Source organism: Euprymna scolopes, chromosome 15, assembly GCF_053919585.1.
Source record: "Euprymna scolopes isolate OS-2025 chromosome 15, ASM5391958v1, whole genome shotgun sequence".
Lineage (NCBI taxonomy): Eukaryota > Metazoa > Mollusca > Cephalopoda > Sepiida > Sepiolidae > Euprymna > Euprymna scolopes.
In genome coordinates, this window is record NC_136496.1 from 8,292,017 (window position 1) to 8,308,116 (window position 16,100).

At 36.8% G+C, this 16,100-nt stretch overlaps 1 protein-coding gene across 1 annotated transcript in view; it reads right to left on the bottom strand.

The window, feature by feature from the left end:
* Positions 1 to 11,458, bottom strand: part of LOC145293718 (uncharacterized) — a 52,589-nt gene extending 41,131 nt beyond the window's left edge. Inside the window, exons 1-2 of the mRNA XM_080140159.1 lie at positions 11,374 to 11,458; positions 3,374 to 3,433 (exon numbers count right to left, since the gene is read on the bottom strand). Of these exons, the coding sequence (XP_079996285.1) occupies positions 3,374 to 3,427 (54 nt within the window). The 5' untranslated portion in view covers positions 3,428 to 3,433; positions 11,374 to 11,458. The remainder of the gene's footprint in view (positions 1 to 3,373; positions 3,434 to 11,373) is intronic.
* Between the last annotated feature and the right edge of the window lie 4,642 nt (positions 11,459 to 16,100).

Consider the following 16,100-nt stretch of genomic DNA (forward strand, 5'->3'; position numbering starts at 1 on the left):
GTCAACTATTCCTTTGGCCTTCCTCACTGAATAGGAATGCTGAATCTCCTCACTGAATAGGAATGCTGAATCTCCTCACTGAATCCCCAACAATTACTACCTTCCGTAGTTGTCCTCTGACCACGAGGCCTGTGGTGCAGTCGATAGAAACGTTGAATCTCCATGTTAGTATTGTCTGAAGATAGCGGTTTCAATCCTACCCAAGGCTGATCAGAGGCTTAGTTCACGAAACCGTGATGAGACAACAACAACAACAACTACAGAAGGCAGTAATTGCTGAGGACACAGTTAGAGATTTAGCACTCCTACCACGTCGCGCTTAACTACCTGACGAAGGCCAAAGGATTAGTTGGCCGAAACGTTGAGAAACAACAACTGCAAGATAAGGATAATAGTCCGCAATAAATAAATGCTTAAATAAATGGCTTCTTGTATAACCAGGTTTATTAAAACCGAATTAGGATATGCTATGAATCCCCCGGTACTTGACTAAAATTTGCGTCGGTAATTAAGCACATTTCTAACGAACCCAATGATGCGTATGAAAATAATCTAGCGTGACGTCACAGAAATAAATGTATATGTAGACATCGGATAAAAGATGAAGAGGAAAGGGATAAAAGAGGAGTGAAAGTGCGTGTCGGTGAAAAAATCATTCTGAACAAAGATGCAGAACTAATCAATGCTCCGAACCTTTCTAAGATGTCGGACCCATATAAACCGTCAAACGAACAACACGTGCATAACAGCTAGTTAAAGCTACAAACTAAGAAACAGTTAATTGGCTGTGAAAAGAAAAAAAAAACAGGAATGCTGCTATATTCTGTTAGTTTGGAAAATACGTGTCAGAAGCTTCGTGTTGAACCGACTGGCAATCAATATTTTCTTTTAACTTGTCGAATGTTTTTCTTTGTTTCTTTTTATACACAATGTCGGGTTCGAGATTAAATGTAATCATCATCTATACTTTGACGAATATTTGTTTAAAATACGTGATAAGACAGAAAGAGTCTACGTGGTGACGGCATCCGGTTTAAAATCGGAAATTGACACACAGTGTTCATAAAAAACAGTCCTTTATTCTTTCAGACAGCGTAGACTATGGCTTAATTTTAAGATTTACTAGTAGCAGATATATGGATCAATCATAGAGAAAATTTACCAGCCCTAAAACATTAATTTAAAACATTTCATTAAGATAATCAATCCTCTAAAATAATCCATGATCCATTACAAAATACTTTCAAAATCAACTGCTAAAATATTTTACTCCTACAGAAGTTGATCTGAAACAAACCGACATTTGTCAAAGTAAATCTAAACTTTGTTTAGGGTTAGTGAGATTTTGTTTAGGATATCCTTCAACACGTTCCTAGACTTTTTTGTGCACAGCCATTTAAAATTGTCGTATACGCTTGAAAAATCAGTGTTATTGCTATAGATCTTATAAAATGACCGACCAATTTTATGATTACATGTAAAAATGAACAGGTACATTAGGAATTCGAATACAGCCTACTAAAGCCCATGTCACGGTTGTGAATTTAAAAAATTCTATCTGGGCATAAGGACACTTAAAAAGAACGATATGCAATAAAATTATGTTTTAAAATTGAAAAATACCATAGAAACATATGCCATACTTCAGATTGTGTGAATTAAGTATCACTATGTAAGTGGCATAAGAGATTCAAGAAAGGCAGGGTCTGATAGGGGTAATAGGAACCGTAGGAGAAGTGAGAAAGTCAGAATACCGGAGTTGATTGATTGAATAAAGAGTGCTATTGATAAGGACCATCATGTGTCTACAGAGACAATAAATGACACAGTTTGATGTCAGTGTGAGAACTGTACACACAATTATTCACGAGGAACTGAAGATGTGAAAAATTTGCGCGAAAACTATTTGACCAAGGTGGGCACCAAGAGAGAGCCTCTCCCTCTCTATCGTCAAGACCTTGCTCCTTGTGGCTTTTGGTTATTCCCTAAGCTCAAGGGACAAGACAGGCTGTCGGTATAAGACAATTGCGTGAGATGAAAGAGGTTGTAAGGTGGGTCATTGATACGCTCACATAAAAGGATTTTCATGGAGTCTTCCAGAAGTTATTGGCATGGAACAATGGGCTTTGCAGCCAAAGGAGATTACTTCGAAGAGAAACTAGCGTCTCGTGTGTGTATGATCAAGAAAAAGGCAAAAACATCTGGGATTTATTTAATGCCCCTAACGTGTTAATTTATTATTTATAATAAAAATATGAAAATATAATGATAAAAAACTAGTTTGAGTTTTTCCTGCATTAATAAACAAAATTATGAAAAACAAATGTTCATTGCCAATAAATAAATAATTAAATATAATAAAATTGATTTTTGATATAGACTACTTATTCTTTTCCAATATTAAAACAGGAAGTAGGTGTCAAGTAGAATCCTTCTATTTTACAGCTAAAATTATTCACTTTTTAATTATATAATTGTTGTGCAATGGAGGGTGGTCATAATGAACATATGCATTACACAGTGAAGACGTTACACAGTGAAGACGATAGGACAATTACTTGTAGAGTTCAGATTTATAAAAGGAGGTAAAGAGAGATGTGTAATAGACGATTCTTTTAAACACGGAGGGGAGATACATTATTGATAACGGAGACCAAGACAACATCTTGAGAAGGGATTACCTATAAAGTTCTCTTACAAAACGAAGAAAAACACATTACCTTGCGGTTGAAATAACGCCGAAGACACAGGCTTACAATCAACATGAAGACATTTATTCCAGCTAACTATGAGAATGGTCGGAATTCTATGCCTGTTAGGTTTCTATATTTTGTCTTCCTGTCTCTGCCCCGCTTCCGATAGGGCTTAGGATAACTCAACTCTCCTCTCTACACTCTCTGACTTAATTCAACTCTAGACTCAAACTTAATTGATTTCGAACCCTAATTTAACTGAATATATTGGATTATATGTCTTTGTGACGTCAGAACGTTGCAAACATGTGCCTGCCTTGCACAGGGATTATTATTGTACATGCTTCCAACACGTTTTCTGACACGCAAAGAACATTCCTTAATTTCCGTTTCCTATTCTACTTACGCTAACCTAACTTTTTGTTTAGTTATTTCTAATATAATAGCTAATTCATTACATTCCTAGAATTTGAATAACGATATATATTAACTTTTAACTTTTGATCGCTGCGTTCGATTCTAGCATTCTTACTTCGTACTTTTGACCCGATTTATTTCATTTCTCTAGTTACCGGGAGCTGCGCTTTCAATATACAACATAATAAGCTGCTTTCGCGGTGGGTGCAAAAACACTAACGCAAAAATACGCTGCTACCTCCAGTAAAAAAGAAAATACTTACTTTGTTAGATTTTACGTCGAAATAAAGAGAATCTTTTCCGTGTTCTTCAGACATCGGAACCTGAAATGAGTTATTAAATATTATTTGCATTATTCACAGTCTGATACCTTCATCTTATTGCTTTTGTGCACTGAATGCGCAGCAGTTGTACAAAGACCTTTACAGAAAGGGGGGATATGTTGCTGATTCGAAATCTATTGTTTCATAACATCTTTTTGAAATTTTTAGATGAGGATTCACTATTTACTATTATTTTGACTCTTCACACTTCTGTTCTCATCTTTAAGTATTATTTTTACAATGTTAAGATCTTTGTAACCTCCAGTTTTCTTTACGTGTATCTTGCCATAGAGTAGTAGATAAATCACTTTATAAAAGTTAGTTATAATTACAAGATTCTTGAAGTAGACGCTTAAGTACACCAGAATTAATTGACCAAATAAATACTTCCATTAATAAGAACAGTAATATGCATAGATATCTAAGGCCTTTGACAAAGTTTGGCATAAAGGATTGCTAATGAAAATTAAATAATATGGTATAACTGGACGTATACTAAATATAGTTAGATATTTCCGAGAAATAGAACCATACAGCTTGTGATTGATGGACGTATATTTAATCGGCATAACATTACTACGCGAGTGCCTCAGGGATAGATCCGTGAACCAGTGTTATTCATGATATTCATAAACGACTTCTGCAATAATAATGTGTCCGAAACGTGTATATATATTCTATAGAAACAATAAGTGCACAGTTTGATATCGGTTACAATTATTCAAGAGGAAATGAAGAAGTATTTGACCAAGATGAGCATCAAGACAGTTCCTCACCATCCATATAGTTCGGACCATACTCCTTGTAAGTTTTGGTTCTTCCCCAAGCCCAGGATAAACATTAGAGGCTGTTATTATGCAATAGCTGAGGATATAGAAGCGGGTGTGAAGAGGGTCATTGTACGGTCACAGACGAGGATGTTAATGGGGCTTTCCAATAGTTGTTAGAACAGTGCAACAAGTCCATTGAAACCGGAAACGGAAAGGATTAGAATTGTACATGTTTTCTATCAATAAAATACGCATACGAAAAAAAATGCATGGAAACTTCTTTAAAGCACCTTGTATATTAATACATAGTCAGCATTTTAATACCAGCCTATGTATTCTTTACTCATAATATTTTATTCATATTTATAATTAAGTACATCTTACATATGTTTTCTTAAAAAGCAAAAGCCCAGTCTCCAACTCATTAGAGACAATACATTTTCCTTACAATGGAAGCGCCCAAATATATGTTTGGCAACTTTAATGTCCACCATAGAAATTGACGGTTTCTCAGGTTACACAGATGCTGCTGGATATTCTACTTATAGCTTCTCTATAGCGCATTCTCTCACACAGACAGTAAGGTTCCAAACTCGTCTACCAGATCATGGCTCCCAACAGGCTTTACTTCAAGACCTATTCCTCACCACAGTACACAGGGATTGTGTGACTAACGCGCACAGTCTATTTGGAAAAGCAAACCACCTAGTGGTACCAGTTGACATCACACTTGATTACCAACCCCAGGATGAGAAGCCATTGCTCAAAACAACAAGGTACTACAAAAGGGCTGACTGAGAAGCCATTAGAAAACACATAAGAGATGTCCCATGGGTCGATATCGTCGCTCTTCTTACTGAACAGTGTGCCAATGAGACAACTGAATTGTCAAAGCATTGAAGCACATGTTCCACACGGAAGTATGATAGCAAGCCCCACTGACCCCATGGTTCACTACAGATTTTGCAGCTGCCATTGCGCAAATACAGCATGCATTCCGCCGTTTCGGACGTCATAAGTCAATTGCAAATAGGCAAAAATTCGTAGATGCTAGACAATTGTAAAAGAGAAATAACAACAGCCAAAAGAAAGCAGGCTGAAATAATCAGGAAACGCAGAGAATCGCAAAAGTAGGAACTCGGGATTTTTGTAGAATTTATTATATTGTAGTGAATAAATAGCAATCAGTAATTCCCCCACTATCCAACAACCAGAAAGTTGTCTGCACTACAACCGAGACCGCGAAACTGCTTGCCTGGCGATTTGCCTCCAACTCTACCTTCGATTCGACAAACAACTTCCTCACAAATTTCCCTATTCGGATTGAAGCCACACTAGATGATGTGAAAATCACATTTTCTTGTGCCCGCGGTTTCATAAAAAAAATTAGCATTTGACTACAGATTGAACAATCCTGTGTTCAAGCCTAAGTGCACCTTACCATTTTATTTTAAGTTTTTTCTTATTAATGAGTTTAATTTACAAGAAAAAAAAAGAATAAAATAACCTTCTTAGTGACACGCTATATGGTTTCCGTTCTGCAAGATCTACCGCAGATGTGGTAAGGGTTATATCTCATAGGATTAGTGAATCTCTTGACAAAGGCTTCGTTTCCAGGGCAATTGCTCTTGACATATCAAAGGCCTTCGACAAGGTATGGTACAAAGGCCTACTTCACAAGATCTCCAGCTACGGTATAACTGGAAATATTCTCTTTATCATTAAATCATTTCTCTCTGATAGGCTCATAAGATTAGTGGTTGATGGACAAACATCGGAGGCCTGCAGTATTAATGGTGGAGTCCCTCAAGGGTCCCTCCTGGGCCCAACTCTCTTCTTCCTGATCTATATCAATCATCTCCCTAAAAACATGCTTAAATCATTCGTTGACATCTATGCTGAAGACACGACCATCTACAGCAATACATCAAAGGCTGTAAATGACAAAGTTCTCTCTGATTCTCTCTCCTCTGATCTCGAACGAGTGGTTCAGTGGGAGAAGACGTAGCTGGTTACCTTTAATGCATCCAAAACCAAACTCCTATCTTTACATCATGAACGCTCTGATTCCCATCTGGCATCAATTGAAATGGATGACTCTCGTCTAGGAGAAGCTTCTGGGCTTGATCTTCACTTCTGATCTGAAATGGAACACGTACATCAAGTCTGTTGCCAAGGTCGCTGGAAAGATGGTGGGATCCTTCAACCGCTCCAGAAGATATCTCAGTACTGATGCAATTCTCTATCTATATAAAAGCCAAGTACGTCCAAGGATGGAATATTGCTGCCATATCTGGGCAGAAGCTGCTAAAAACAGCCTATCCTGCCTTGACAGGGTACAAAATAGACTTCGTGGCTTAGTGGGGGACGTCTTTTTCTCTTCCCCGCAACCTCTCTCCCACAGAAGAGACGTTGCAAGCCTATCTTTGTTTTATCGTTATTTTCATGGCAGATGCTCGTCTGAACTCCAATCTCCGCCCCCCCCTCGCCAATCTTTTACGAAAAACACCCGTCTAGCTGAATCCACTGTCAAAAACTTTCCTAACTCTTTATCTATGCCTAAATCAAAATATAGATTCCATGAAAAAAGCTTCTTTCTTAGAACTGCACGCCTGTGGAACTCTGTTCCGTCTGCCTGCTTCTCACCTGACTACAACCTGGATGTCTTCAAGTCCAACATAAACAAATTCCTGATGAACCGCCTCCTTAAGTAGACACTTTAAATTTCCACCCTAACGTACTGTACTTACAATAACCCTTATCCCTGAGTGGCTTCCGGGCCTTGATAAGTGGTGACCACCTTGTAAAAAAAAGGTATTATTTAAAATCGCTTCATATCAAATTTTCGTTTGCAAATTTTAAAACTAAACATTAACTAGAAGTGATTTTTCCATAGCATTCATCATCAAAGCTATATTACATCTGACGTATTGTAAAAAAATACGAATCAAAATTTGGTGAACGACTTTATCATTATTGTGGGGGTTTTTTTTGCGAATGATTTCACTGGACGAATTATTCTTCGTAATATATAAAATAAAATATAGGATTGACTATATAATAATACATACGCAACCTGCATATATTATACGCGCATGGCTAAGCATATTGTACGACAGAGCAACATTTGGACGATGGGACAGAGGTTAGAGTTCGGCCGATAGTACGATACCTATTGAGGTGGCAATTTTTTTAAAACCCTGTCTAGAAGCGAGAGACTAATGGTAGATGCAGCGGTCCAGATGTGACAGCAATACTCCATGCATTTGCGAATAGTGACTTTGTAGAGATACAGGATACTCGCAAATGTTAACTTTCTAGCACAGTAAAGAGAACCCCCTTCCTCTCAGCCGCCTTGACAATTAAATAAATGTATTCATTCCAATTCATGTTGTTTGTGAATATTATGCATAAAAGTTTGAGAGGAATGCTTTCAGGTAGTGTATCATTAGCCATGCCAATATCAAGTTGAGAAAGTTACTTGTAATTATGAAAAGAAATAAATTTAATCTTGTCAGTATTGAACGTTACCACCCAGTTTCGGTCCTATTCCACTACAGATTGAAGGTCTCCCTCTGCAGTTTGAACCATTTGTTTGGATACGTGTTCATCGATTTTCTCCTCGAATAGAGCGTATTGTCATCAGCAAAGGGACAATTTTATCAGGTAGGTTATTTATGAATAAAGTCCGGGAATTGACCTTTATGGTATATCCGCATTTATATTATGTTATTTAGATGTAGGATCATGGAGAACACCTGGATGTTTCTATTATCTCAGAAGGATTTGACTATGTTAAGTATGCGTCTAGTAATACCATACGATTTAATTGTCATGAATCGACCATCGTGGCAAACCTTATCAAAGGGCATTGTTATGTCTAGGGCTACTGACCTAGCCTTCCATGCCTTATTAAATGTGTGGAATATAAGTTCGGAGATTACAGTTAGGATATCTTCAGTTGAACGGGTTTGTCGAAATCCATACTGTCGGTCGGAAAGAAGTTTATTATCTATGAGGTGCAACACTAGTTCTTAATTAATTAATGAGTCAAGGATTTTGGCGAAGAAAGGGGGAAGTCTAATGGGCGATAATTTACTGGGTTAGTTCTATCGCCAGAATTCGTGAAAATTGATATAAGAGAAGCAATTTTCCAGCAGCCATAGAAAGCAACATTCGGTAAAAACATTTGTTGAAGAGTTTAAAGAGAACCGAAGCAACATCAGTGGAGCGTTTTATCACAGTATAGCAGGGATGAGACTGGGCCCACATGCCTTCGACCAATCTTGTTTTTATGGCATTAGTGGAAGGAGTGATTTTTACATCATCGAGTGCGGCTTCTTTCCGCAAAGGGAAATTTGAAAGAGGTGGTTGGTTTGGTCTAAAGTAGAGTTGGTAGAAAACCGTCAGGCAAACAGATTTGCCTTTTCACTTGTTGTGCAGACAACCCCATCATTGTTGATTAATAGGTGGAATTGTTGATATATATATATATATATATATATATATATATATATATATATATATATATATATATATATATATATATATATTCTACGTTTATTCTATGACAATGGATTTTTCATCCATATTTATTTGATTCCAAAACGCATACTTTAATCGATGAGCTATGTGGACATATAACGGTACTCCCTAATGAGGGGAGGTTTCATAAAGGTGTTCTCCCTAAATGAACTTTATGTATGTATTTTCTTGTATAATTTAAACTACTTTCTAATCGAATGTTATTCTAAAAGGTTTCGACTGATGTAATTTTGGATATTTTTTGTTGCGACTCAGAAAACCCGGACATCTTTTGGTCTAACTCCGGAATCTGTACGGAATGTCGAACGTAACCTTTTAATTAATCCACGAGAGAAAATCAGTTCTATTCTTTCAGCTATTATTGGGTTGAAGTCATATAATTCGTAATTGTATTCTTATTATCGACTGTACTGAAGATTGAACCTTAAACCTGCAGGAGCCTTTCACTTGGAATGGATTGAGCATTTTTATCCATTGCGTCATCAGGAACAAGAGGAGGGCTGATTTTGAAGGTTCGGTCCATTCTTATGATGTATAAGAAATTCTGCAGAAATAAGCAGGCTTCTCATTGGTCGGTTTGATCACCCACGATTTGGATTGATTGTTGCTGTCGTCGTATTTTTGGCGCTATTTTTATGTTTCAAGTGGCGCTCAGGTTTCAAACGGACAACAGGTCGAATGGACATAAGGAAACTTACTCGAGGTATGTAGTCTCAAAAGCCATTTGGCTCATTGAGATGTATTAATACTTTAACGTGCGGCGAAATGTTTTATCATTTGCCAACACCAATGCTTTTCCGTTGGGCGAAGTATTGTATTCTCCGCACACTGTTGAGCTCTACGATTGATTGACTTTCTTCATAACTTGTATAATGTATCTCCAACACGAATTTAAGGTCTAAATTTTGACGTGTCCTTTATCAGCTAATCGGACGGTTATTCATAGTGAACTCGAAGCATTCATTCTTGGAAGGCATCACTTTTCTCATCGACTTATTGCAACTATTCTTCGAAGAGCGAGGAGCCTTGAACCCAGCAAACGCGAAGATAAACTGTGAACTACTACCCTTACGGGTGTTACCAGCTCTGCTACGACAGAAGACTAAATATTGCATATCTTTTGTAATTTGGATCTTTTTACATTAATAAAATTTACATTGAAGTTTAAAGGTTGGTCTGTTGCGATTTCTCTTTGCTTTCTTTCATTCTGTTAAGGGCAAAACGGAGGTAAGAGAATATCGCACAGATGATATATCTATATATCTATAAAAATGAAAATATTAATATGCATGTGTGTCAAGACACATCTTAACCTACATACTCAACGTATTTTTATCTATAAACTTGAAATTTTGTTGATAGAGTATTCGTACATGTGGAAAAAGTTTTAATCGATTGTCATCTGAAAAAAAGGGCTGCTAAGGGGTCAACATTGACAAATTACCACGTGGGGGAAACATATTTTTATCTGTTTATCAACTGTTTGCGCAAATGCGCAAGCGGTCGTGAAACATGGCATTTTCTTTATGGTAAGAGTAAGACGGTTTGAACACCTTAATTAATTAAGTTTTAATTCCGTAGAATATACAAAGTATGGCTTCTTTATTATTTGGTGCGTATGCACTTGCTGAACCGCGCCATCTTTAAAATAGAATTTTCAAGTTAAATTGAAGTGTTACTAGATCTTGTATTTTTGTTAAATTGTTATTTGAAATTACAAAATAGTTATAAAACACTCTCCTCTCCTCGTGTTAAGAATGGCTTGCTAAATAATAACGTTTTTTTTTGGTACGGCTCAATGAGTGCATTGATAATTATACTCTGAAAATTTAAAAATTAAACAATATTTAACAATGTATACCCGCATTCCAGAAAAATTCAATTTAATTATAATTTTTACCCAGGGTAAAAATCTGGCAGTTTAATAACTTTTCTCCTCTGACTTATTGCAAATAATGACTTTTCTTCTTCTCCCTGTTGCAGATATTAACGGTGTAAGACTCTAAGAAAGGAGCATCTGTCATCAACGTTAGTCACAAGCAAAGCATCGTTATTGAATTCCTAGCAAAAGTGTATTAAGGATCGTATTATTTCGATGCTTCTTCTTATTGTTCTCCTCTTCAGTGTTCCTATTTATTGCCTCCCCACGAGGGCAGAGTTAGACGCAAAGTCGGCGGCTAATGTGGGGAAAATTCATCTCTCTGGATAGGAACAAACATAAAGATTGTCTCAGTCATGAAGGATTTCTCCTCTGACCGAGGACAGAAAAGGTGAAGTGTAGCATCAGAACAGATACTACACTGTGATTTTGGCCTCGAGAGGTGTAGCTCTTCAACTTTTTGAGTTAAGAAAAAAAATAGGAGGCGTTACTTAAGGACTATTTCACAATGTTTCGGTCGATGAAACCGCCGCATATTGACCGGAACGTTGTAAGAAATGCATGCAAGTTCAGAACTGTAGGCTTAATATTCCAAGAAATCCAAATCAGCAAGTCTTATCTAAAAAAAATTACGTAACACAGTCTCTTGTATATGCGTTATATTTTTTCATTCAACGTTAAGCTATGATTATTAATTGAAATAATAAAGGACCACCAAAGAAGCACGACACAAATAAATCAATTACCTTTTGATGAAATCTAAACCTTCGAAAATTAAGAGGTGGCTTTCCTGCTGCACGACCGAAAACCTCGTTCACGTTACGTCTATGACGTCACACAAAGAATAATGACGTCATCATAAAACATTAAGTATTTAAATTTTATACTTAGATTATACAAATTCGATTTTTTCACAAGGTTTTGGTCGATGTAACCTCCGACTTTCTCCGGGCACATCTTTTCAAACTCGGGAATCTTTTGCATCATTTGGATTCTTCTATTCGGACTATTGTTTTCATCCACAATGTTACATCTACAATGTTACATCTACAATGTTACATCTACAATGTTACAGGAGGCGATCAAAAAATAATGCCTCCTATTTTTTTTATTCCGTATGAATAATCTGAGGGGGTGCACATTACATTGTTGGGATAGCTGAACTTATGAATTCATGACCTGAAAGTTCCATCCCTCTGTTGCAGATATTTACGGGGTAGATTCTAAGAAATCCACCTTTGTCATCAATGTACATCAACGCAAATATTGGTTCTTGAATTCTTAGTCAACTGCACTGAGAATAGGGGTTACTATGTAAAAAAATACCTGCTATAGCACAAGAGATTGCTCATTTTAATGGTATCACTCCCGTCTTCGTGGCTCTTCAACATCTTGAGTTAAGAAAAGATGTAATGCATTACTTTTATGACAAAGCGCGCTCCGGACAACCATGCACAGCCATCGTTTCTCGCTGGCAAAAATGCATTGGGAATAAAGGTGTCTTTGTAGAAACATAAACTCTCAAGTATAAAAGGTCGTTCGTTTTTATGGTACAACACCTGTCTTCGTAACCTGTTAACATTTCAATTAAAAAAAGAGGCGTTACTTTTAAAATAACCCTCGTATTTTCGCAATATTTCGGTCTATGTAAGGTCGAACCTAGGAAGCAATAGCGACTTTAGAAATTAGCCATCTATTTTATCCATGGTGTTCTTGTTTTAGCAGTTGTAAACAAACAGAATTAAAAAAAAAATCCTTCTTAGCTATTATTTCTTTCAAACTCTAGCGGACTGTTACTTAGAAATAATTGTATCACAACACTTTTATCCATTGCACCAAAACATTTACGTTTAATTATTAAAATAAATGATGTGTCACAATAAAATATAGCGACACTTCAAAGGCTAGCAATGACCAAGATCTTTCTTATTCTGACGAAATTACTTCAGGTCCATTGATGATGGTTGGGATAGAGCACGCATTTCTATTAAGGACCATGTTTGTTATTTGCCAAACTTAGTGGGAACCAAGACCCTGATAAGCTACTTTGGATTTGACATACTTAGCATACAACTTTGGATTTGACAGACTAGCATACAACTTTGGATTTGACAGATTAGCATACAATTTTGGATTTGACACACTAGCATACAACTTTGGATTTGACAGATTAGCATACAACTTTGGATTTGACAGACTAGCATACAACTTTGGATTTGACAGACTAGCATACAACTTTGGATTTGACAGACTAGCATACAACTCTCTTGCGTTCTTTACTGCCCCTTTATTATGGTTGCTGGCAGTCCTGAAGGCGGCTTTAATCTCAACACATCTATTACGTTAGAAGCAATGGAAATAATGATTTCTGTGCGCAATGGCAGCAGCACATTCTGGAGAGAACAACGACTGGCTGTTAGGTTTTAGCTGGAATTTTTAGGAGTGTATGAAGCGGTTTATACCTACAATTAACCATTCCGTTATGTCTGATACTACAGAGGACGCATTCTTTTTAAACATGGAACGCATGGGTAGATCTGATATAAATGTACGAAAGCTATCCCAGTCAGCCATAGAGCATCGATATACTGTACGACAGAGAAGTATGTCGGAGGACATTACATTTTGTTTTTTTTATCTCAACTGAGTTGTCAGAAGATCATAGTGGAGACAGGACGAAAGATGAACATAGCTCAGGGCAGGTTGTAAGAGAAAGGTCTAGGAGATTTGCATACTGACCGTCAATGTCGGATACACGGGCGGGTTCGAGAGCAATCTGAGTTATGTTATAAGCAATGGAGAAATCATCAAAGAACCTCCCCTCATCATCTGTCTTGTTTGAGTGGGCTAACCATTCCACATTGTGCCACAACAGACGTTAATGTTCGCCGGAGGATGAGCACACACACTTGGTCAATTTTCTCAGACATGCTCCAAAATATAGTAACTCCGCGACTATGGAGACGATAGAGGGCAAATATAAACGTAGTGGTATGAGCTAGTGCAATCGGAAAGCACATATAGGGAAGTTTATGGTCTTTTCTCGATGGGTTTCTACCACATGGAAAACCATCTCTAATGTAGGCACATATTCCATGTCCATGGTTATCTTGAGGGTCAGTTTCGCTTATGAAGAACATGTCTGATTTGGTCTCTTGTAATTGGATTTCAACGTCTATCAGAGAAGGAGCCTTGGTAGTGTGGGTTTACGTTGGAAGTGGGGGTTTGGGTTTAATCGTGCATTTTTTTCTGGAGGCTTTTAATGATAGAGTTTTAGCATTTGTGGAATAGGTCGACAGACTTGGTAAGAGCAGGACAGAGAGAGAAAGTAAGGAAGACAAAGTAGTGCAGAAATATGTTTTGTAGACCATGATAAGGTAAAGCAGTAAAAATTACACACTAATATGACATCGAGAGCCCCCCACCAGAAGTTACTGCATGGTCCAGAATCACTTCACCAAAAGGTAATAGAGCAGACTCAGTACTTTGCACCTGCTTATAAGTCGGCCTCCTTAGTGGTTCGTCCAAGGTTCAGGCCCCTGACTATAAGGCAGATAACATCAGCCAAGTAAAACGTTTACCTCCAGCACCCTTATTAGTAACATGGTGAAAAGGATAGAAATAGAAACAGAAAATTTCCAACATCGCAGGCAATTGCTCACGCAAAAAATACTGCCGAACTAGAACACAGACATAAAATTTGTTGCCAAGATCGCTGGAAAAATGGTTGGATCACTCTACCGCTCCAGTATGTATCTCACTGCTGATAGGATTCTCTATCTGTATAATAGCAAGGTGCGCCCTAAAATGAAGCACTGTTGCTATATCTGGGCAAGAGATGCTCGGCACGCCCTATCCAGCCTTGATAGATTTCAAATCTGTCCTCGAAATCTAGTCGGGATGCTATTTTCTCTTCCTTGCAACCACTTTCCCAAAGAAGAGACGCTGCGAGCCTGTCTTCGCTCTACCATAAATTTCATGGGCAGTGCTCGACTGAACTCTAATTTATGGTCTCCCTTGTCAAACTTCCACAAAAAACAAAAAAAAACATTTGAGTAGCTACAACCACAATAAACGCTTTCTCCACCCTTTAACACCGCCTAAATCGAGACGTAGATTCCATGAACAATGCTCCTTTTCCAGAGCTGCCAGCCTGTGGAACACTGTTCTGCTGGCCTACTTCCCGGTTGAATACAACATAGTAATCTTCACATGCAATGTAAACAAGATCTTGTTGAGACGTCCCCATATATAATCAACTTCTGCCCAATTTACACCATTAACGATTAATACACTACGACCATACATTCATTAATCCTTATCCTCGAGTGGCCTTCAGGCTTTGATATGTAGTGACTTCCAAGTAAAAAAAGCTGTAAATTCTGGTGACACATCTAAACAATATATTCAGTGATCCACTTCCATTTTTGTCAATTTCGACTACAACAGCTACCATAATTAAAGATTAGTCATGTCAGAATATGTATTTTTTAAATTTTAAGTGAATAATGATGTGTTATTAGTAGGGCTATGACAACAGCATATTCTTTTCATTGTTTTGACTCTCGCGTATATATCCGACACAGTTAGACATAGTTAATCAACCGAGAACCACATAACTCTGTATAAAAGCATATATCAACTGATACACACTTGAGGGCCAAAAACAATGAAAATAATATGCTGTTGTCCTAGCCATAGTTATTGGTCACTAGATTATACGTAAAAAAATAATGAACTCTGCTTCTAACACACAAAGTTGTAATTCAAAATACTGTACAGCGTTCATTTAATTTTTCATGGGGAAGTGATTTTGAATTTTATCAAATAAGGTAATTAAATTTGTACAAGATAAATGCAACTGTAGACACCGCACACTTTGCCCAGTTCAAGATAAATGTCTAACCAAAAGCGTAGTTTATCAGGCAACAATATTTGCGAAAGAAAACCCGAATAACAAGAAATATTATGTGGGCATGACTTCCTTAGATTTCAAAACCCGATACTATGACCACAAAAGTACATTCGACAATAAAAAACACCGTATAAAAACAACACTAGCGAATAAATACTAGGAACTCAAAGAAAGCGGACATTCGCCGGTAGTCGAATGGAAAATAATAAGACAAGCTACCACGTGCAGACATTTAGATGACCCATGTAAATTATGTCTTCATGAAAAATAAATGTAATTATGCGTACAAGAAAAATATTATAATATTACATTTGAAATTTTTGAGAGAATTTTTATCATTAAAATCACTTGAAATATTTTTTCAATTATATTATTTTTTTTTGTTTGTAAAAATATTAAATAAACAATTTTTAATTTAATAATAATATCGATAGTTCGATACATTTATTTTTCTTTTAGTTATTTTGATTTCGTTAATAGAATTTTATTTTCGTATTTTCCTGAAATAAAAAAAAATAACATCTACACTGCTTTATTTTGATAAAAAAAGCAAATAGA